Genomic DNA, 23,183 nt, shown 5'->3' with positions numbered 1-23,183 from the left:
TATAAAGGAACCGTATGTAGGATTGTGGCCAAAACGAGTAGGCTAGCCCACTGCAATTACTTTCAAAATACTGTTGCGCGGCGTATCGCCTCTCCCTCCCCTCTGAGTCACGGTTGACAGCTTGCTGCAGGATCCAACAGGAACAGCAACAGGCTGCTAGCTTTCAATGGCAAGTGCTAATGTTGTTTTCCTCAGCATAATGACAGAGAAACGAACTCTGATAATTGCTAACGTCAGCAATGACTAGCCGACCGTTATTATTTCCCAAACAATTCCTTAACCTACCTTTTCAATTCAATGATCCACCTCCTCCATATGGCTCCACATAACGTTACTTTGCACAAACATGCATAACTTGTCTGTTCGACTGTCATAGGCTATTTGACATGTCAATTTACACTAAGTAGCTTACAAGTAGGCTAAGTTAGCCAAACTGATGAATCTTTATCTGTCCAGGATCAAATTAACAACACTGACTGTCTTCAAATTCTTCTCCGTTTTCAGCCGCCTCAATCTCCTTATTTCGGACGTAGCTATTTCGCAGGCTATGATGTTTAGCCTAGATTACAAACGCTGCTTTGTAGGTTTTTGCTCTGTATTTCTAGATTTTTTAAATGTGTAGCCTATCATCTTGTTATAATGACCTGATTATCGTTCATATAATCATAGCCTTTGTTGTTGCCAGTTTACAGGCGATGTTTCCAAGCACTTACAATGCCCATAGGCTATGTAATTGTCGCGGGTGCGGGGCGGGGCGGGTTGTCAAAATAGATACAGTGGTGCGGGTCGGGCTGGGGCGGGTCAAATAATTTCATAACAGCGGGACCCGCGGGTTGAAAAAATACCCGACCCGCGCATCACTATTACACACTGTTTGTACGTTATTTACAGCAGTTTTGTTGTAGTATTGAGAAGGCAGTTGCCTGACGTGCACTATTTGCACTGTCACTCATACAAATGTGACCCTGTAAAGCGGAACCAGTCGTTTCGGTAAAATTTATTAAATTAAGTTAGTGTGCTCACGTGAACGGCCATAAACTAAGCTTTCCAACGATATGTATATCGAGGGTATTACACAAACTATCGCTAAGATAACCGCATCCAAAGTTGACATGGTTCTCCTGTCAGGATATGCCAGAAGAGGAGAAATCACCTTTTTAAGTGCCGCGTGCACAACGGGAATGACAGCAAATGTGTTGAATCTTCGCCAGGTTTAACAGTCAAAACGTAATTTTTTCGTGAAATGCGTTCACGATATGAAACTGTAGACTGTATACAGTCGAATTATGCGAAAACGTGAAATTCAACATTTTAACCCGGAAGTTTGTTATTGTTGATTTTCTCAAAATAACGTTGTGCGCAAAACGACTGATTTCGCTATGAATGGTCACAAATGTGCTTTGGTAAACTGAACAGCCTAGAGCATACTTTTTATATATTTTTGTCAGTTTACCAAATGTGCTTTGGTAAACTGAACAGCCTAGAGCATACTTTTTATATATTTTTGCCGGGGTAATGGTCTTAATTTTTATTCTTAGAGGTCTTAAAAAGGTCTTAAAAGTCATTAAATTTGTTGATAAAAAATGTGCAGATACCCTGTAGAAACAATAGGCCTATAGCTTTTTCTCAGCAGACATCGCAAACATATCATACACATTCACAAAGCGGAGAATATCTTTCTGCTCAGCATAGCTCTCTATCTCCCTCCCTCCGATGTAGCTAGACCCTATAAGATGCTTCTCCCTAAATGAAAAAAAAAAATGTTTTAGAAAGTAGCCACGGTAGCCTGTAAAATGCGGCCTGAAATCCTGGCTACTGTGTAATTGAAACCAGACTGTTAGGCTCTTTGTTCCAGGTCCGATCATTCGGATCACATCGGCGCAAACATATAGGCTACCTATTAAATGAATAGAAGTGAATTTGGGGAGTGAATTGGAACTAGCCACACATTCACTTTTAGAGCATTTTAGTTGAAAGAAGTTTGCTTAAGGTTTGTTCAAGAACTCTTCCAGAGTTTTTACCTCAAACAACACAAATCAACACAAATAAATGAACAGATAACTCTAACGCGCTGTATGTCATAATGAAACAACCACAGAGTATCAACAACACGGTCTGACACGAATGATACATGGCTTAGTGCAAACTGAATTTATGACCAAACGATTTGATTCGTGCACGAAGTGCCATCTAGTGATCATTTTGTGTAAGTAACAGCCTCCCAGTCTAAGGACTCAGCGGTCTTTTGACCGCCTCGCCGCGCTTTAAGTAGTTCACATCAGCACGGCGCTTCTAGTAGGTCGTCAAAGCGGTCAAATGACCGGGGCGCGGCGCTTCTAGGTATAAGTGGGTCAGAACGGCGCGGCGCTTCTAGTGTTAAGCTGTAACAGTGAAAACATTCTACCCTGCCACAGCTGGTAAACTTGGACGTTATCGTCTTGTCTCCTGCCTACTCTGTGTCCTTACTTGATTTGCTTGTCGTCAGCTCTAGGTAACGTTATCAATAGCTAAAGACAGTCAAACCTAACGTTAACGTAGCCTAAGCACTGTATTTAGTCGACAACAACGTTCGCTTTGCTCCTGGCTAACGTTTAGCGTCGGGCTGGTTGCAGCCAACAGGGTAGGCCTACCCGTCTTAACTCAGCGTTCTAAGTGAAGTCCAACCTGATAGACATGCCAGTTTTACCATTTAGCTAGGCACTCATTTAAAGCTTTCGATATCATTCACAAATTAAAAACCTTTGTTAACAGCTTATTGTACATTCCTAGGATAGTAGGCTAATACACTTGGAAACTCTTTGAATAACCTAAATATAGCTCATCCTATATTGTGTAGCCTATAAAATGTTCTACCGTAAGCTAACGTTACATTTGCTAGATATCATACCTGTTGCTGCATCATCGTTGAAGTTGTTTGAGATTCCAATGGGGTCTAAGCCTATGTAGTCTATCCTACTTTTTACCTGCATTATAGTGTAGGCTACCTACAGTGTGTAAGCTATCTTACCACTGTAGGCTAGTTGAACTTCATAGGCTACTAAACAAAGTGTCAGCGCTTGCAACTCTTTTAGAGTTGGCAACTTCATTCCAGTCTTTTATTCTAATAAATGAAGAGTTTGCCTAGGCTATTTTCCAAAATAGGCTACTATCCACAATTTTAATGCATTTTCATAAATCACTTTTTAAATGTGGGGTTCCAAGTAATTTCAGTGGAATTGTAATTGGGTTAGCCTATTGTTATTTATCTATTCTTCTGTGTAGCCTAGTTGTCTTTTTAACTATAGGCCTAATACAATGTTTTACACAGTCAGCAACCTTTTTGCATTTACATGTAATGGTAATTCCTTCCATGGAATTACATTTTCTAGTTACTATTTATTGTTTGCGTTTTCTCTTCATCTCTGAAGATAACAGATACTGAAATGTTACGTTCATTCTATTTAACATTGCAAACCAGCTTACTAAGCCAGCCAAAACGCCTCTCATGAGAATCGATTTACAAAGAGTTTGTATGCAGTTATACCTCATAGGACTGAGCGTCACATTCACGAAGTTTCTCTTAGTTAACAAACTGGCGGTTGTGTTCACTGAACAAAGATTATGAAAATAAAGCACAACCACACACTGCCGCAATGCTAGAGGACTGTACTGTCACCTCATGGCGATAAGTTGTGATACATTTCACGCAGAATGAAATGGCCACTTCTAAATGGGACCCACTGTAGCCTACAGCTAACAACTTGTAACAGGTATTTATTCACTGAAATGTCTGAAGTTTACACGGGCTAGTTTAAACTGTATGCTATGCCTGTATGTATGCCTATGCTTTTCTTGTCTCCCATGCCTGTTTCATTTGTCCTGATTCGGCGGAACGCACGTTAAGCTTTTCTTTTAAAAATTCCTGAATGTTTTTGTTCAGAGCTGAACATGCAACTGTATTTGACAGATGACCGATGTAGATTGCTAGTGACAAAATATTAGCGTTCAATGTGGTACGATCTGTTTGTTAATTACGTTTATTTAAAAAGCATTAAAAACGTGCCGGCTCTTCCTAGGCTAGTTATAAGCAACAGTCACTCACACAATACAGCTTCAAGGTTAATGAAATGTTGACATCATGTCATAGCCTACTTGCTACATTTTTACTTCAGCTGACCTCTTTGTCTTAAAGTATTGTTCAGAAAAGAAGTTATTTAGACCAGTGTTTGCTAGACTGCTCCTATAGCTAACAATCCCCACTGTACCTTTTGTGAGTTGAACTTATATGATACTTGGGTGAGGTAAATTATGAAAATCTACTCTTTCTTTGGTTGGTCTCGATGCGGTTTTGACTCCGACTTTGACTCTCGACTCAGACCTGCCTCCTCAAAGACTTGGTTGTCGTGACTCGGTTTCGGCTGCATTTAAAAACCAACGGTCTCGACTCGGACTCGACATATGCAGTCTCGTCCCCATTACTACTGTAGTCTACCAACCCGTCATGAGAAAGTTTTTCCAAGTTTGTTCAATTCAAGTCTAATTTCATACTGAATGTGTGAATATTTCTTCTGTCCAGATAGAAGACACCCCATCTCTCCAGTCAATAGAGAATGCATATGCACTGCTGTTCTTAGGAAACAAGGTGACAACAGATCACATCTCCCCAGCTGGAAGTATTGCTCGGATTAGTGCTGCTGCTAAGTATTTGCAAAGTAAACGGTGAGTGGAATTTTATGAATAAATTAATATACATTATGCATGAAATATATAATATATTTTTACCTAAAAACAATAACAACAAATTTGTAAGGTGGTAAGATGTAGACATGGGTCTGTCGCAAACAAATCGGTTTGATAGAACAAACTGAACTGATTAACCTTTCCAGTTCTCAGTCCTTTGGTCGCTGTGTTCAATTATCAGAGTGGTAGATGACTGAGAATGCCTTTCACTCAGCTTCCTAGGACGAGAGCTAGCCAATCGTATGCTGTTTATTGAGTCAATACGTTCTCACCGAATTTAGCCAATTAAAGGCAGGAAAGCATTGCAAACATTTCCGTGAAAAACAAAATTATACTTTCACTGCCTCGTTCTTTCATCATGTCGTTCTCCTTCAGTCTCTCATGCATGGCTTCTACCATAACTGCAGTATGAGGGGCTTGCCATGCCATTCATCTCGTGTTTTTGACGTACTGGCCATCTCCAAACTGTCTCCACAAAGTTGGACGCATGGAATTGTCCAAAATCTCTTGGTTGATGTTGAAGTATTCAGAGTTCCTTTCACTGGAACGAAGGGGTCAAGCCCAGCTCAGGGATGGCCCCTTCCTGTTCCTAGATGACAGTACACCAGTGCACAAAGCAAGGTCCACAAGGACTTGGGTGACAGAGTTTGGTGTGGATAAACTTGACTGGCCTGCACAGAGTGCTGACCTCAACCCGATAGAACACCTTTGGGATGAATCAGAGTGGAGAGACTCCTCATCCAACATCAGGGCTCTACGCTTACTTTTTTCCCCAGGAGCACACGTGCCCCTAAGTTAAAAATTTTAGGAGCACAGAAAAAAAATGGGGGCACAAGTATGTTTTCAATTGGTGCACTGTCACTTTAAGACTATTTTGCCAACTCCACTGAGTGTTTGCTATGCTGTGTGTTCATAAATGCTCAGTCGTGAAGCTATATTGCTTTCGCGATTTTCTTTTAAACGTTTCTCATAAAAAGGAGAAATCAGTTATCAACAATGACAAGCCATGGCCCCGGCAGTGGCGCAACTGGCTGGGGCACCTGCACCGTACGCTGGCGACCCGGGTTCGATTCCCGCCCCGTGGTCCTTTCCAGATCCCACCCCAACTCTCTCCCACTCACTTCCTGTCATTCTCTCTACTGTCCTGTCCAAATAAAGGCATAAAAAAGCCCAAAAAATAATCTTAAAAAAAAAACAAAAAAAACAATGACAAGCCATCCTGCATCCAGCTCTCTCCCTTTCGTGCGCACAGAAACACGTTCCCAATTAGGAGTAGCATAACGTAGCCTAGGTCCGCTGCTTTGGAGATTACATTGCATTTGAGAGTATCATCTCTATGTAACATGCTGTTTTGACATTGACATTGTAAATGTTATCTAAGAAGAGTAGTTTGCAGTAAAGTTAACCACAGGTCGTCTTTTGCTGGGAAAAAATAGCGAGCACTGTCAATCATAACCGAAGTGCTTGGCGGGCCGAATCTATGGTAAACTAATTAAAGTGGGTGGAGCTGCAGTTTGGCCAGTCTATGGTTAGACCCGAGTCACGGCTTTTCGCGCTGTTTTAATGTTTGATACATTTTAGAACTTTGTATTGCCTGCTTGGCGGTGCTTTTAATGTTTAATACATTTTAGAACGTTTAAGTGTCTCTGGTTTAACTCACGTTGCGTCTGTGCGCAGTGCTTAATTTTGGGCTGCAAGAATCACTCGCACATGTACGTCTGTTTTGTTTTCCTCGTTCACATACCGAAATATTTGCTCGCAAATGCGAGTGAAATGGGCGCACTGTAGAGCCCTGTCCAACATAAGATTGTGACCTCACAAATGTGCTTCTGGAAGAACGGGAAAGCCGACGTCATATTAAACCCTATGGATTAAAAATGGGATGTCACAAGTTAATATGTGAGTCAAGGCAGGTGACTTGATACTTTTGGCAATATAGTGTACATTCATCTTTCCAGTGATGAAATGCTAGGCTGGGTAAACCCAGCCTGATCTGCCAGCGATTTGGATTTCGCCCTGCTGCTCAGACTGGAAACCTACACATCTATCTCTCCTGTTTCCTGTGCACGTTTTCTGGGTCCAATCAAAAACTGGCTTATCCACCAGGTGCACCCTGATTGTTGGTCTGATTGTTTGAAGGACTATCCAAGCATACAGAGTCATTTGAACTATGCTCATTGATCACGCCTCTTGTGCAGTGGAAATTACCGTAATTTCCCTACTATTAGACGTGGCTTATACATTGATTTAGCTAAATTTCTTCAGCTATGAGGGTAATACAGGGGGCCAGTTATTATGGCGTTAATATGGTTTTGTTTCTTTTAACTTGCATAAAACACTGTCCTACGGCTTATACGCAATGCGGCTTATAGTCGGGAAATTACTGTAAATAAAGCGCAGACTACCCAGACTAATCTTAAAAGATTGAGCTTAGTATGATGATGGCCAGATTAATGAAATGCTCCCTTAAGCTTTAAGGCTGTTGGACATTTTTAAAGGAGTGCTATTAACCATTGTTCTGTAACATTCTAACCAGTTACCATTTAGAAGAGAGGCCTTGGAACACTGGAACAAGAACAAAAAAAATATATGCATTTGCTCAGAATGAACTGAAATGAAAATCGTTCTGTTTTCAGTCCCTGGGTGCAACTGTGCATCATTTTGAGAAACTATTACCATGTTATTGTGCATTGCAGCCTCACACCACGGGAATTTAACTCCTATGGGGCACGTAGAGGAAATGATGCGGTAATGACTCGTGGTACCTTTGCCAGCATGAAGCTACAGAACCGTTTCATTGGCAAACCTGGTCCCAAGACTCTGCACATTCCAACTGGACAAACGGTAAGTTGTTGGTGCAGCACAGTGGTGTTACATTTGCAATTAACAGTTCTGCAAAGGGGAATAATGTTTGTTGGCCAGGGACCATTTGAAAAAGAGACTATAGTCTCAATATGACCCCCCTGGTTAAATAAAGGATAAATATTAAAAATAAAAAATACAGTGCTGTGAGAAACTATGGTCCTTAATTGAAATTGCAAGTTTTCATGCACAATCTAAAGCATGTGGCATGTGGGGCCACTGAACTGTTTGCAATGTTTATGGTTAAGGTCTTGGCCATGGTGTTAAATTAGCGAATTGATTTCACCTAGTTAGCTGCAATCTGGCAGATTGAGGGGATTTAGGCAACATTTTTAATTAAGGGTGTCACGATTTCGATCGAAATCGATCGAAATAACATCTCAATCTCGAAATTCGAACTCAAAAGTAGAATCGACGATGCAGCCACACGTCCAGCACGTATGCCCAAGACACGAAACCACACACGTGTTATACTGCAGCATCAACACTCATCTAATTTTAGGCTGCAGCCAGTTAAAAAATGCACATCAACCTCTGAATTCACGGGTGTGGAAGTATTTTTGCGTTCATTCACGTGTTAGCCTAACACCAATTTAGCTTAGCTCAACTTAGCAAGTTAAAAAATGACCTAGTTGGCCTACAAATGCACATTGATAAGTACTTATTCCATGAACACTAACCTTGGGTCTCTTCAGAGTGTGCACAAACATTCAAATTATCATTCTGTGTTGCTTCATTTCACTATGTTCACATGTCAATGTTTAACGTTTCTTTTGTTTACAACCTCACGGATGGAACGGTTTCAAAATAAAAATGGCTTTCAAAATAAAAGCCCCCCGAAACAGAATAGGAAAAGGTCAACAAAAAAAAAACATGAAAATAATAATAATAATGCCTCAAGGAGTGCATTAATTCAAAAGATCGAAAATCAAACCAAATCGTGGCTTTAAAATTGAATCGTAACGAGGATTTGGAGAATCGTGACACCCCTATTCTGAATGTATACAACTCGTATCCCCCTCCCCCTCTACCACCAAGCACCCTCCCATCAAGTTTGTGCTTGTTAGTGACTGCACAAACTGTGATCTGCCAGTGATCGTATAACCCTGCTCTTATTGGACCAGAACAAACCCGGGAGCGGTGGATTTTTGCAAAACAAATAACAGGCTCTAGGTGGAGGTAGAAGCGCAGGTTTGTTTTCTAAAACCGGCTGATTTACAGTACAGATGGTACGGGTTGAGAATGCTCCTTTCATTCCCGCACATCGGGACTCCCGAAGCATCGGGAAAACTGCAACCGCAAGGGGGCAACATAGACCGCCCGAGTTTTCGAATGTTTACAGCCTACCTCACAGCTCTCTCACTCGACGTAGCCTATAACTCAGTCAGTCCAGCAGAGATGCCAGAGCAACGTTTTGGTCAACGGAGAGGGAGAGAAATGCTCCGCATATCCGTCTCATTTAATCATTAAAATGAAAGTGATTGGCGAAATTAATCAAACGACGTTTCAATAAACCATTGTTGAAATGAATGAAAATGGTTTTAGAAACCTATAGGCCTATCAGAAGGACTATTTCCTTCAATTCAACCTGAAATAGGCTACTCGAAAGGCAACCTTAGATTAATTCATGAATTCATTACGGTTACAAGACCGCATTTCCGTGAATAGGCTATTATTGTCAACGTCAAGGCGAAGACGAAAGAGATGGACAAGATGGACATTTTGGCAACATTTACATGCTAGGAATACTTAGAAATGTGTAAGCTATTTTAAAACGGAGGCTTGTTCATTTTAACCGGCGACGTTTCAAGTACATTTCGCGAATAAAGCCTATTGAAGTTCACATCCAGCTGTGGCGCAAGTGGTTGATGCATAGGTATCGTATGCCAGCGACCGGGGTTCGAAACCTAGTCGAAGAACCTCTCCGGAACCCATCAAAAGAAAATACATCGATTTATTAAAAGAAACGAAAGACTTCCTGTTTTGAGATTCTTCTTATGTTTGCGATGTCTGCTGAAAAGAAAAGTTAATATGTTAATTCGTGGTTCAGCGCGCACTCACACACATTTTTACATTGACATAGTGTCGGGCTCAAGTGTCGTGTCGTCCTCAGTGCCGCATATAGGCTATAATGTAGTGACCTGGTTAGACGAGTGTGGTGGAGGGGGAATGATCGCACAAGACAATAATGCTCTTCATGAAATGGATCTCACAGGCGGCTGTCTGTTTTTAAATGTAGCCTACTACACCACTTGCGAAATCGGACGTGGCACATAGCCTAATTATTAGGCTACTGGATAGCAAATCCATAGACTTTGTTCATCCTATATCCTTAAAATGAAAGTGATGACTGGCGAAATTAATCAAACGACGTTTCAATAAACCATTGTTGAAATGAATGAAAATGGTTTTAGAAACCTATAGGCCTATCAGAAGGAAATAGCCTTCAATTCAACCTGAAATAGGCTACTCGAAAGGCAACCTTAGATTAATTCATGAATTCATTAGGCTACGGTTACAAGACCGCATTTCCGTGAATAGGCTATTATTGTCAACGTCAAGGCGAAGACGAAAGAGATGGACAAGATGGACATTTTGGCAACATTTACATGCTAGGAATACTTAGAAATGTGTAGGCCTAAGCTATTTTAAAACGGAGGCTTGTTCATTTTAACCGGCGACGTTCAAGTAGGCTACGGCGACGTTCAAGTACATATGCCGAATAAAGCCTTTCGGAATTCACATCCAGTTGTGGCGCATGTGGTTGAAGCATAGGTATCGTACGCCAGCGACCGGGGTTCGAAACCCAGTCGAAGAACCTCTCCGGAACCCGTCAAAATAAAATGAATCGATTTATTAAAAGAAATGAAAGATTTCCTGTTTTGAGATTCTTTTTATGTTTGCGATGTCTGCTGAAAAGAAAAGTTAATATGTTAATTCGTGGTTCAGCGCGCACTCACACACATTTTTACATTGACATAGTGTCGGGCTCAAGTGTCGTCCTCAGTGCCGCATAGGCTATAGGCTATAATGTAGTGAACTGGTTAGACGAGTGTGGGGGAAGGGGAATGATCGCACAAGACAATAATGCTCTTCATGAAATGGATCTCACAGGCGGCTGTCTGTTTTTAAATGTAGCCTACTACACCACTTGCGAAATCGGACGTGGCACATAGCCTAATTATTAGGCTACTGGATAGCAAATCCATAGACTTTGTTCATCCTATATCCTTGGCGGAGATAATAATTAGGCATATCAAATTAAAAGCACACTACGACAGGTATACTTGTGTGATCACGCAACACAAGAGAGCATTTAGCGATGGGACAGTTGTGAATGAGTGCTTAACACCCTGGAGTCTAAATACCCCCGGGGGATTTGAAAAACTGTTCCAAACACACATCTCAATCTCTGCTTTTATCATATTATAGAGACACCATTAGAAGCCTTTAATCAACTCGTTTTCAAATATATAGCCTATGTTTTAAGAGAATATGGCAATGATAATGGCACTTTCTAAAAACAATAAATTCGTAGGATTTGTCCTCTCACCTGCAGCAGGCCCATTCAAAAGCCCATCCACCTAATTTGCATTTGAAAGAGCCAATCACTAAAGTGACACATTTAGTCTAGCCTACTTTATTATTTTTTTTTGACCCCTCTAATAAATTGCCTATAGTCCTACTACGATAATGGAGGAAGGGCTGCCTAACTGTTCCCCCTAAGAGTTTTTTCATAAGATAAAATGTTTACTCTATTTAAGTTTAGGATTTGGTAGACAAGACAACCTCGGAAAAGTTCTTCAGATAAACAATGTTTTATTGAATTAAAGGAAAGAAAATGTATCGCCAGGGTTTCGGGGCTTGCGAAGGCATTCGTTGATCTTATCGATGCAGTCCTTGCGGCCACTTCTCCCCATCGTAGGAAACTTTCTGCTTAGTGTTGACAAAGGTCTTGACGTTGTGTGGCAGTGCTTGCTTGCCCTTCGATCCATCCCAGTTGGTGGTTTTGCACCAGGCTCTAGTGCTCCTTTGTGGTGATGGCTCTGAAGAGCAGGCATCCGTATCTACCAGTGATGCGCGGGCTGATCCAAATCGAGCGGGCGACCGCGGTCACCCGCGGTCACCCGCGGTTATGGGTCAAGAAAAAATATTTTTAATGATATGCGGGTCATGTTTGGTCGGGTCGGTAAAAAAAATAAATTGTCATTTATATCGTACATAATTGTCTTTAGAAGAAAAAGACATAAGTTGCAGCATTCCCACTGAAACGCGATTCTATCCCCCACATTTTGTCACGAACATGTAGAAATGCACTTGTTGTTTCTGCGTAGACAGACCCTCGGCTACACTTGACATGCAGTTGTGTTCTGTTCTCAGAGCATATGCTTTCTCTGTCTATGATCTGCAGCTTTTATCTCGAACTGCTGGCCTCTACAGAAAGTGGCAGAATCGTCTACTGAGCAGCGAAGTTGCCGATGCAATGCGTGTTTCTCAAGTCTGATAATTTCCAGCAAGATCGAATGGTATTATGGAAAGAAAAATAAACTAAAAGTTTCCCAAATCAGGAAATATTTCTTAATTTAATGTCATCAAGGCATATAGCCTACAATTGGTATGAGCATGCAATATGTGCGTCCTTGCGCAACTTATAGGCCTAGTGGCTCGTTGGAAAGCCCCACGTCTGCTCTTCCCCACGTCGTGCAATAAAGGTTTCATCTCGCTGCAATTTATAATCGCGGAGCAATGGACTTTTGGTCCATTGATGAAGACGTTAATAAAGAGTTTCTTAATAATATTCTATGCCTGCATTTCATGCTTGGGAGAGCTTCAAGGCATTCATGTGAGGAACGGCTGAAACAGAATTTGTATAGGAAAATCCTAGGCTAATTATGTTCAATGTTGAGTCAAACAGCCACATTTTTGGATGAATGCTGACACGGAACAAAAAAAAGGTAGACTAAATGCATGTTTCCCAAATTCTGAGCAATTATAGGCTATATATAATTAGGCAATATAGGCTATATTATTGTTTTACATGCATATGAGATACCAATTTTGCATAGCTCAATGACGCTACGACTAAGTTAGACTAGGCTACTTTTTACAATAAGCGGGTCGGGAAGCGGGTCGGGTTCTGTATTTCAATATTTTTTTTTTGCGGTCCGAGTTGCGGTCGGGTTAGTTGTAAACGGCGGGGCGGGGCGTTCAGACACGTACCCGCGCATCACTGGTATCTACCAACGTTGCCGCGACTCTGTTGGTGAATTCGAGCATGTTGTTCTAATCTGGGCCAACAGCAAGCAAAGTCACGTCATCGTGCTGAGAAGGAACTTGAATGCTGTTGTCGAATGTGGCAGAGAATACAGAAGAAGACTTTAACTATTACTTATATATTCTTATGACGAAACGCGAAGAAAAAATACGAGGACTGACCATCTCGCCTCTCCGCGTTTCCCCCAATAGGCCTACCATGGCGACAAAGAAATAAATATGATTTGACATTTTAATGTTTGTAGCGCGCCAGTTTACCCAGTGTGTGTGCATTGAGTAGTTCCTTAAAATACGGAACAAAGAGCGTCCCGTAGGCTATCTGTTCAATACAGAAGAAGACTTTAACTATTACTTATATATTTCTTATAACGAAACGCGAAGAAAAAATACGAGGACTGACCATCTCGCCTCTCCGCGTTTCCCCCAATATCATGGCGACAAAGAGAAATACATATGATTTGACATTTTAATGTTTGTAGCGCGCCAGTTTACCCAGTGTGTGTGCATTGAGTAGTTCCTTAAAATACGGAACAAAGAGCGTCCCGTAGGCTATCTGTTTAATACAGAAGAAGACTTTAACTATTACTTATATATTTCTTATAACGAAACGCGAAGAAAAAATACGAGGACTGACCATCTCGCCTCTCCGCGTTTCCCCCAATATCATGGCGACAAAGAGAAATAAATATGATTTGACATTTTAATGTTTGTAGTGCGCCAGTTTACCCAGTGTGTGTGAATTGAGCAGTTCCTTAAAATACGGAACAAAGAGCGTCCCGTAGGCTATCTGTTTAATACAGAAGAAGACTTTAACTATTACTTATATATTTCTTATAACGAAACGCGAAGAACAAATACGAGGACTGACCATCTCGCCTCTCCGCGTTTCCCCCAATATCATGGCGACATAGAGAAACTAGAAATGCAATTCCAAGGAATTACCAGTGCATGAAAATGCAAAAATAGATAGATAATGTAGATATGGTTACTGAGGTGTAGCTAGGGTAAACATGGTGGTTGCATAGTTTACAGAGAGTTGATAGTGTGAAGGTAGACAGTTTAAAGATGAAACATTCCAGTTCTAACTTAACTAATGATTTCTATTCATGTTAAAATGTTGATTAGCTAACTTAGCTAATGATTTCTAGCAGTTAAGCTAAAAATGCTAATTATGCTAGCAATGCTAACTTTACTAACAATGCTAACCAGGTTGATTAGCTAACTTATCGATGATTTCTAGCAGTAATGTTAAAAATGCTAACTATGCTAACAATGCTAAATTTGCTGACAATGCTAACCAGGTTGATTAGCTAACTTAGTTGATGATTTTTTGCAGTTATGCTAAAAATGCTAACTATGTTAACAATGTTAACTATGCTAACTAGCTAACTTGCTAGTGAGGACTTTTATTTTGAAACATTTGTTGCTAGGGTATCCATGGTGGCCACTATCAGGAAACAAGAAGTTACTGCAGTATAATCATGTTGGTTGCTATGGAAACGGTTATAAACACTTAATTTTAATGGTTGCTATGTTGGTTGCTAGGTACATGGAGGTTTCATGTAGTTGACTGGAGGCATAGTTGATGATAACTGACAGTTGGAATGGTTGAACATTTCAATAGTTGAGTAGTTTCAATGGTTAAATGATTTAATAGTGTATAATTGCAGTGAGGACCTTTATTTTGAAACAGTTGTAGACAGAGGAAGTAGTGAAACAGGATCTGTAGTCTTAATGAGATTGTATGCTTAAAGCCTGAGACAGAAGGTGCCTCTCATAGCGTTTACGCGTCCTCTCTCGCTCCTCACTGATCTACATAAAGAATGATGGAGCGGCAACAATGGGATAGTCTAGCCCTTCTTCTATCTTTCTTTATGTAGATCATTGAGGATCGAGGAGCGAGGGAGGACATATAAACGCTGCTTGAGAGGGACCCACAGTAAATACTTTAAAAGTTGTATGTAGATAGTCTAATTAATGTTGATAGACAGAATGTTTAATGGATGTTGATAGGCAGATTGTTTAATAGATATTGATTGACAGTTTAATGGGTGGATGAGTGAATGGTCTGAAGAAGATGAGTGGATAGAAGGTTGGATGGAATGTGCCTTATATTCTTGTTAAGAGAGACACTGATACAGCTCTCTGAGAGTAGTTGACACAGGTGTAATCAATTTAACTGGCTAGTCTTAAGAGTGCCAGAGTACTCTTAAAGCCTGAGACAGAGTAAATAATTTAAAAGTTGAATGTAGATAGTCTAATTAATGTTTAATTTAAAGTTTAATGGATGTTGATAGACAGATTGTTTAATAGATGTTGATAGACAGTTTAATGGGTGGATGAGTGAATGGTCTGAAGAAGATGAATGGATAGAATGTTGGATGGAATGTGCCTTATATTCTTGTAGAATGGAGAGACACAGCTCTCTACTGAGAGTAGTGGATACAGATACAGGTGTAATCAATTTAACTGGCTAGTCTTAAGAGAGCCAGCCTGAGACAGAGTAGATTGTTTAAAAGTTCAATGTAGAGCGTCTAATTGATGTTGTTGATAGGCAGACTGTTTAGAATGGGTGGATGAGTGAATGGTTTGAAGAAGATGAATGGATATAAAGTTGGATGGAATTAGGAGGACTTATTTTGATACTGTTGTGCGCAGAGGATACAGGGGAACAGAATATGTAGTCTTCAGAGAGGAGCCTGAGAGAAACTGACAGTTGGTGCCCAGGTGGCTGACCAGCTGGGGTAACATTCTAATTGCTGCCGTGATGTCATAATGAGCAATGTTAAGTCTATGGGGGAAATGGTGATAGTTTTTAACTAATAGTTTAAAAAGTATAAAAGTTACAAAGTTGAAAAATATAAAGCACATATGGCATAAGCAAGACCTACGCAACAAAGTTTGAATGAAGTTTCTACGTTAAACGGTTGAAGCTGAATTGCGAGCGTTAGAAGAAGAAGTTTAATAATAACTAGAAATGCAATTCCAAGGAATTACCAGTGCATGAAAATGCAAAAATGGATAGATAATGTAGATATGGTTACTAAGGTGTAGCTAGGGTAAACATGGTGGTTGCATAGTTAACAGAGAGTTGATAGTGTGAAGGTAGACAGTTTAAAGATGAAACGTTCCAGTTCTAAGTTAACTAATGATTTCCATTCATGTTAAAATGTTGATTAGCTAACTTAGCTAATGATTTCTAGCAGTTACGCTAAAAATGCTTATTATGCTAGCAATGCTAACTTTACTAACAATGCTAACCAGGTTGATTAGCTAACTTAACCGATGATTTCTAGCAGTAATGCTAAAAATGCTAACTATGCTAACAATGCTAAATTTGCTAACAATGCTAACCAGGTTGATTAGCTAACTTAGTTGATGATTTTTTGCAGTAATGCTAAAAATGCTAACTATGTTAACAATGCTAACTATGCTAACCATGCTAACTAGCTAACTTGCTAGTGAGGACTTTTATTTTGAAACATTTGTTGCTAGGGTATCCATGGTGGCCACTATCAGGAAACAAGAAGTTACTGCAGTGTAATCATGTTGGTTGCTATGGAAACGGTCATAAACACTTAATTTTAATGGTTGCTATGTTGGTTGCTAGGTATATGGAGGTTTCATGTAGTTGACTGGAGGCATAGTGGATGATAACTGACAGTTGGAATGGTTGAACAGTTCAATAGTTGAGTAGTTTCAATGGTTAAATGATTTAATAGTGTATTATTGCAGTGAGGACCTTTATTTTGAAACAGTTTTGGACAGAGGAAGTAGTGAAACAGGATCTGTAGTCTTAATGAGTTTGTATGCTTAAAGCCTGAGACAGAAGGTGCCTCTCATATAGCGTTTACGCGTCCTCTCTCGCTCCTCACTGATCTACATAAAGAATGATGGAGCGGCAACAATGGGATAGTCTAGCCCTTCTTCTATCTTTCTTTATGTAGATCATTGAGGATCGAGGAGCGAGGGAGGACATATAAACGCTGCTTGAGAGGGACCCACAGTAAATACTTTAAAAGTTGTATGTAGATAGTCTAATTAATGTTGATAGACAGAATGTTTAATGGATGTTGATAGGCAGATTGTTTAATAGATATTGATTGACAGTTTAATGGGTGGATGAGTGAATGGTCTGAAGAAGATGAATGGATAGAAGGTTGGATGGAATGTGCCTTATATTCTTGTTAAGAGAGACACTGATACAGCTCTCTGAGAGTAGTTGACACAGGTGTAATCAATTTAACTGGCTAGTCTTAAGAGAGCCAGAGTAGGCTACTCTTAAAGCCTGAGACAGAGTAAATAATTTAAAAGTTGAATGTAGATAGTCTAATTAATGTTGATAGACAGAGAGTTTAATGGATGTTGATAGACAGTTTAATGGGTGGATGAGTGAATGGTCTGAAGAAGATGAATGGATAGAATGTTGGATGGAATGTGCCTTATATTCTTGTAGAATGGAGAGACACAGCTCTCTACTGAGAGTAGTGGATACAGATACAGGTGTAATCAATTTAACTGGCTAGTCTTAAGAGAGCCAGCCTGAGACAGAGTAGATTGTTTAAAAGTTCAATGTAGAGCGTCTAATTGATGTTGTTGATAGGCAGACTGTTTAGAATGGGTGGATGAGTGAATGGTTTGAAGAAGATGAATGGATATAAAGTTGGATGGAATTAGGAGGACTTATTTTGATACTGTTGTGCGCAGAGGATACAGGGGAACAGAATATGTAGTCTTCAGAGAGGAGCCTGAGAGAAACTGACAGTTGGTGCCCAGGTGGCTGACCAGCTGGGGTAACGTTCTAATTGCTGCCGTGATGTCATAATGAGCAATGTTAAGTCTATGGGGAAATTGTTAATAGTTTTTATTTAATAGTTCAAAAAGTATAAAAGTTACAAAGTTGAAAAATACAAAGCACACATGTCATAAGCAAGACCTACGCAACAACGTTTGAATGAAGTTTCTACGTTAAACGGTTGAAGCTGAATTGCGAGCGTTAGAAGAAGAAGTTTAATAAAAAGCCTAGGAAGAACAGTACAGTGCATTTTCATGCACTGTAATAATAAGAAGAATAGGAAGAACAGTACAGTGCATTTTCATGCACTGTAATAATAAGAAGCCTAGGAAGAACAGTACAGTGCATTTTCATGCACTGTAATAATAAGAAACCTAGGAAGAACAAGATAGTGCATTTTCATGCACTATAATAAATATGATTTGACATTTTAATGTTTGTAGCGCGCCAGTTTACCCAGTGTGTGTGCATTGAGTAGTTCCTTAAAATAGCCTACGGAACAAAGAGCGTCCCGTAGGCTATCTGTTTAATACGGAAGAAGACTTTAACTATTACTTATATATTTCTTATAACGCTGGCTGTAGGCGATTTCTATAACCATTTTCATTCATTTCAACAATGGTTCATTGAAGTGTCGTTTGAATAATTTCGCCAGTCATCACCTTCATTTTAATGATTCAGTGAGATTAAGGAGTCGACTATTGACGGATATGCGGTCTTCATCATTAAATGCAGTTGAAACTTTCTGCCACCTGGTGGTTGTTTGGGTACATTGCCTTAGCCTCGAAAAAAATCGGCTTGACGCACTGCGGGATCTCTTCGGGAGTCCCGCGGGAGAAGGTGCATTCTCAACCCGTACCCACTGTATGTTGTTCTGTCGGAGCATACTGTCGGTTTCAGTGAATATGATCAAATCATCTTGTCAACTGCAGCTTTAAATTGGCTTCAGACAAACTTAATACTGCTCTTTGCTCATCATTCAAAATAGTGACTTTTATATTGAATATTTTGTTGACTGCTTATACTTGTTGGAAAGATATGCAGATACACCATTTTCTATTGCTTCATTGTAAGATTAATTACATATATTGAAATGTCTTTGAATATATAGAGTATAGCTCAGTCACCAAAATGTCCATGTTTTGTCAGTGCTTCATGTTCTGCTGAGAACAGCCCACTACAGTTGCCAAGAACAAACTCTGATTTTGCATTCCAGCTGGATGTGTTTGAGGCGTCGGAGCGTTATCAGAGGGATGGGATTCCTCTCATCATTCTGGCAGGACAGAGCTATGGCTCAGGAAGCTCCCGTGACTGGGCAGCTAAGGGACCCTACCTCCTGGTAACAAATCAGTGATCAAGTCAAAAGCATGTTTAAAAAAGAAAGTGACTAAGTGGCATTAATCTATTCTTTTGGCTTTATTGCAGGGAATCCGTGCAGTGATAGCTGAAAGTTTTGAGAAGATGCACAAGAATCACCTGGTTGGGATGGGCATTGCCCCTCTCCAGTTTGCGAGTGGAGAAAGTGCAGACACCCTAGGGCTCTCAGGAAAAGAAAGGTTCACCATATCAATACCTGAGGATCTATCACCTCTGCAAGAACTTACAGTCCAGGTAAGTTGTGTGTGAAGTGTTCCAATTCATCCAACCTCTTAGTTCAGAAGTCATTGAAATTGTGAAAGTGAAATTTAGTTAAAGATATTGAAATGTACCCCACCTCGCCTACACTCACAAAGTAGCGCACGCACGCACGCGCACACACACACACACACACCGGTACGTTAACCCCTAACAAGCTATCCATTCCTCTTTGTGGACCTTCCTATGCTCGGTAGTCCTTATTAGGGCTGTCAATCTTCCTCTATTATCCCATTCGAATTTCATTCATTATTATTTTTCTAAATTCGAATTATATTCGAATATTTAATGGTCAATTTTGACTTATTAATATTTACTATTTTTCTATCTACTCACACTGTAAAAACGGGCTTAGCCTATGCCACTGCCACTATGACATCGTAGTTGACTTGTTTTACGTGATAGCTGTCTAGCTAAGTAAATTATAGCCCTTTTCTGACTGAGAAACATTACATTCACGTTACAGAAATTATTAATATTTACTATTTTTCTATCTACTCACACTGTAAAAACGGGCTTAGCCTATGCCACTGCCACTATGACATCATAGTTGACTTGTTTTACGTGATAGCTGTCTTGCTAAGTAAATTATAGCCCTTTTCTGACTGAGAAACATTACATTCACGTTACAGAAATAACGGGCTCAGGGGGATTTCGCCGTGTTAAAGGTAGACGTGTTTTGGTCCCCGGTTATCTGAAGCCGACTGCTGAACGACTGCTGCCATTTCAGTTAGCTCGTTGGCTAGTAGTTAGCTAGCATTAGGCAAACATTCCAAAAAGACGTGCTGGCCTTACTGTCAGACGGTTTTGGTAACATAGCAACAATAAACACTTGACCGTAGCGCTGAGAAACGGAGGAGGAGCTCTCAGCAGCACCTAAAGCTGTCGTTTGCTAAATATAGTCAACACTTAAAAAAATAATAATAAAAAAAAAAAAACACATTCGAATTATAATTTTAACATTCGAATAGTATCAATTTGTTACATATTCGAATTATATTCGAATACCGAAATTCGTTCCAGCAGCCCTAGTCCTTATTTCATTGGCTTAATGCGATCATCACTTTCATAATACTCACAGGAATGATATATGGCCTAAGTCATTCATAGTGTATTTATTAACGGTTCTTAACGGTCAATGTACAAACAGTTTCTTGTAAAACCGAAAGGTATGCGGCTGTGGATGTACACATATAGAAAGACAATTGATGCTAAGAAAAGGAATATGTATAGTCCGTCCCATGTATTAACCTCATAGCTGGAGAAATCTTCAAAAAATTATTGGTTAACAGGCAGGACATTTGAGTAAAAGAGATTAACTTTAATTATTTTCTCCATTTCAGGCAAGCACCGGCAAGAGCTTTAGAGTGACTGCTCTATTTGAAAATGAGATGGACATGGTGTTGTACAGACATGGCGGGATCCTTAAGTATGTGGCTCACAACATGCTCCAGGCCAACTGCTGATCAGAGAGCAAAAAGTGTATACCCTTAATTGAGTCGATGCACTGCCTCACTTTTTGAACATACACTGTTGACCATCTTGAGATCTGACCAAGGTGCCTCCATTCGGACTTTCTCTGCTTATCATCTTCTGACTGAGTCAACTTTTCCCTCATCTACGTTGATGCTTCTTGGTTATCTGTATGTCTGATGTATTCTGCTGAACGCCTTGAATTTTGGGGGACATTCACTCATTCCACAGGAGCGTACGATATTGATCCATCCATGTTGTTTTAAGGCCACATTTTCATTGACATTTATTTTGTATGAGTTTGTTTTATATGTGTGTAGTTCTTTTGAAGGCATCGTGGCATCGAACTGCTTTTATCACTACAATCCAATCATGGAACTGTTTAAAAGGTCTGTTTTAACATGAAACCTTGACACTTACATGTTTATACAATTGCAGTGCCAGTGATCTGAATGTAACTTTTCATGTCACCATTCATGAGTATCCAAAATAATTTGTCCAAATTGTCTGTTAACGTTACATACATTCAGCGTCTAACCTTAAATTACCTTACCTGAAAAGTACAGTCAGACAGAAAATAGCAAATTTGGTGTGTGATTCAGGGTAGAAGACTATCACTAATCACAAATGAACAGACGAATAGCTGAATTTGGACTTACTGCTGAATGTTGACGTTTTTGCAGCATTATACGTTAATGTCAAGACTCCATGATTATGCATCTCAGATCAGTTTTATTGAGGATATTCTTTACTGGGATTGTGTGTAGATGGGGTTCACCTTTTACATTTCTCCAGAATAAATATGCAATGTTGCACCTACCCATCAGGCATTTACCATTTATATATACAGTAACTGCTATAAGAAATCATACAACAATAACTAATTACATAAGGGATAACTGATTTTCAGAAATGAATGGACAAGATGAAGGCAAAGAGCTCAACGCAGATAGGAGTTTACTCTGCCAAGTTCATTAATTCCATATAACGGGACACCAGAAGCCAGTTATCCTACTTCAGCTCCGGTTGCCACTCAGCCATGGTGACATGCATGTTTAGCGCACAAAAGAAATGTGTGGTTCAGTTTTAAAAGATGACCGTTTGTCTAGTTTTTGTTAATTCCTTTATTCATGGATAATATTGTTCGGTCAACAGTTACCGTCAGTAATATGGAAGGGTTATTAAACTTTTTTTTAACAGTGCTACTTCATAGGTATCCTGTCATACAGAATTGATGGCCCCTTGCCAGTTAGAAAATATTATTTCTTGTCTCTGATACATTTATATTGTACCCTAAGTTAGGTGTTATAAATGTAATGTGTTGTATAATTTATAACATTTTATCTGGGAATCACCCAAAGCACTTTTGTTATACACTTCACCCTCCAAAGGTTTTGGGGAAATGCAAGGAAAAGGAAACAAGTTGTCCTGCTGTGGCTGTACCAGCAGATGAGTCAAAACCAGTGCCAAGACTGCCTCACCTTCAAGCTCAGATTGGACGATCATTAGTTCTGTTTTTGTGAAAGTAGTATTTCCAAGGTACATATTGATTGTATGTAAAGGCACACATACACCACCATTTGTCTCACTTAGGACGAATTTCCATTCCACTCTATTATAGACAAAATCGATGAGATAAGTTGCATTATTCTTTTTAAATCAGGACAGCAGTTTTCAGATTACACAATCTTTTTACATAATTGCAAAAGGGTTCTCCAATGTTTGTTTCCTCAGTTAGCCTGTTAAAATGATATTAGATTAGTGACCAGATTCTGCTTTCGAAACATTGCCTGAATGATTGCTTGCTGATTATGTGGATATTACATTAAAGATCAGTCATTTCCTTCTACAAGTCGAAAACCCTTTTGCAATTTTGGGATGGGGTTTACACCTTGGTTTACCAAGCAGAGATTTACACTGTGTTTTTTATACATTCAAACGGAATGATTTTGTTATTTCTTGTCTTCTGTCCTATTTTCTCCCTCATCATGAGTCCCTACTGATGGGTTTTAGTAGAGTCAGACTGATAAATCGGTGTGAAGATATTATAGGCCTATTAGCCAATATATCAATATTGGTGCGTATGATGGATGATATCTTTAAATATGTTTACACCAAGTGAGAAACTGCATAGTTTACAAAAAGCATAGTTAAAATAAACAGATGGTAGTTGAAAGGTGGAGGTTAAAATATTGATAGTTACTGGGGGAGGTATAACTGGCATAGTCAATTAAGTTAGAAACCTTTGTTAGATTAAAACCCCAATAAAGCAGTCAGGTTCACGATCCTTAGTGGACCAGAGTCATGGTTCTATAAAAATAAATAACTTTTATTAAAACACATTTTATTTGGACAAAAGCACAGACCACACTTCAACATACAGTACAATTAAGAATCAAGGACACAATATTCACATTCATGTACA

The 23,183-nt window shown here is 39.7% G+C and overlaps 1 protein-coding gene across 1 annotated transcript in view; it reads left to right on the top strand.

Moving 5' to 3' along the window:
* ireb2 (iron-responsive element binding protein 2) overlaps nt 1-21,960 on the top strand; it is a 62,244-nt gene extending 40,284 nt beyond the window's left edge. The window contains exons 18-22 of the mRNA XM_062546917.1: nt 4,556-4,698; nt 7,416-7,563; nt 18,867-18,989; nt 19,076-19,261; nt 20,629-21,960. Coding sequence (XP_062402901.1) covers nt 4,556-4,698; nt 7,416-7,563; nt 18,867-18,989; nt 19,076-19,261; nt 20,629-20,751 — 723 coding nt within the window. The 3' untranslated portion in view covers nt 20,752-21,960. The remainder of the gene's footprint in view (nt 1-4,555; nt 4,699-7,415; nt 7,564-18,866; nt 18,990-19,075; nt 19,262-20,628) is intronic.
* The last annotated feature ends 1,223 nt before the right edge of the window (nt 21,961-23,183 follow it).

This window comes from Sardina pilchardus, chromosome 10 (genome assembly GCF_963854185.1).
Source record: "Sardina pilchardus chromosome 10, fSarPil1.1, whole genome shotgun sequence".
Lineage (NCBI taxonomy): Eukaryota > Metazoa > Chordata > Actinopteri > Clupeiformes > Clupeidae > Sardina > Sardina pilchardus.
This window is presented reverse-complemented; position numbering and strand designations above follow the sequence as displayed.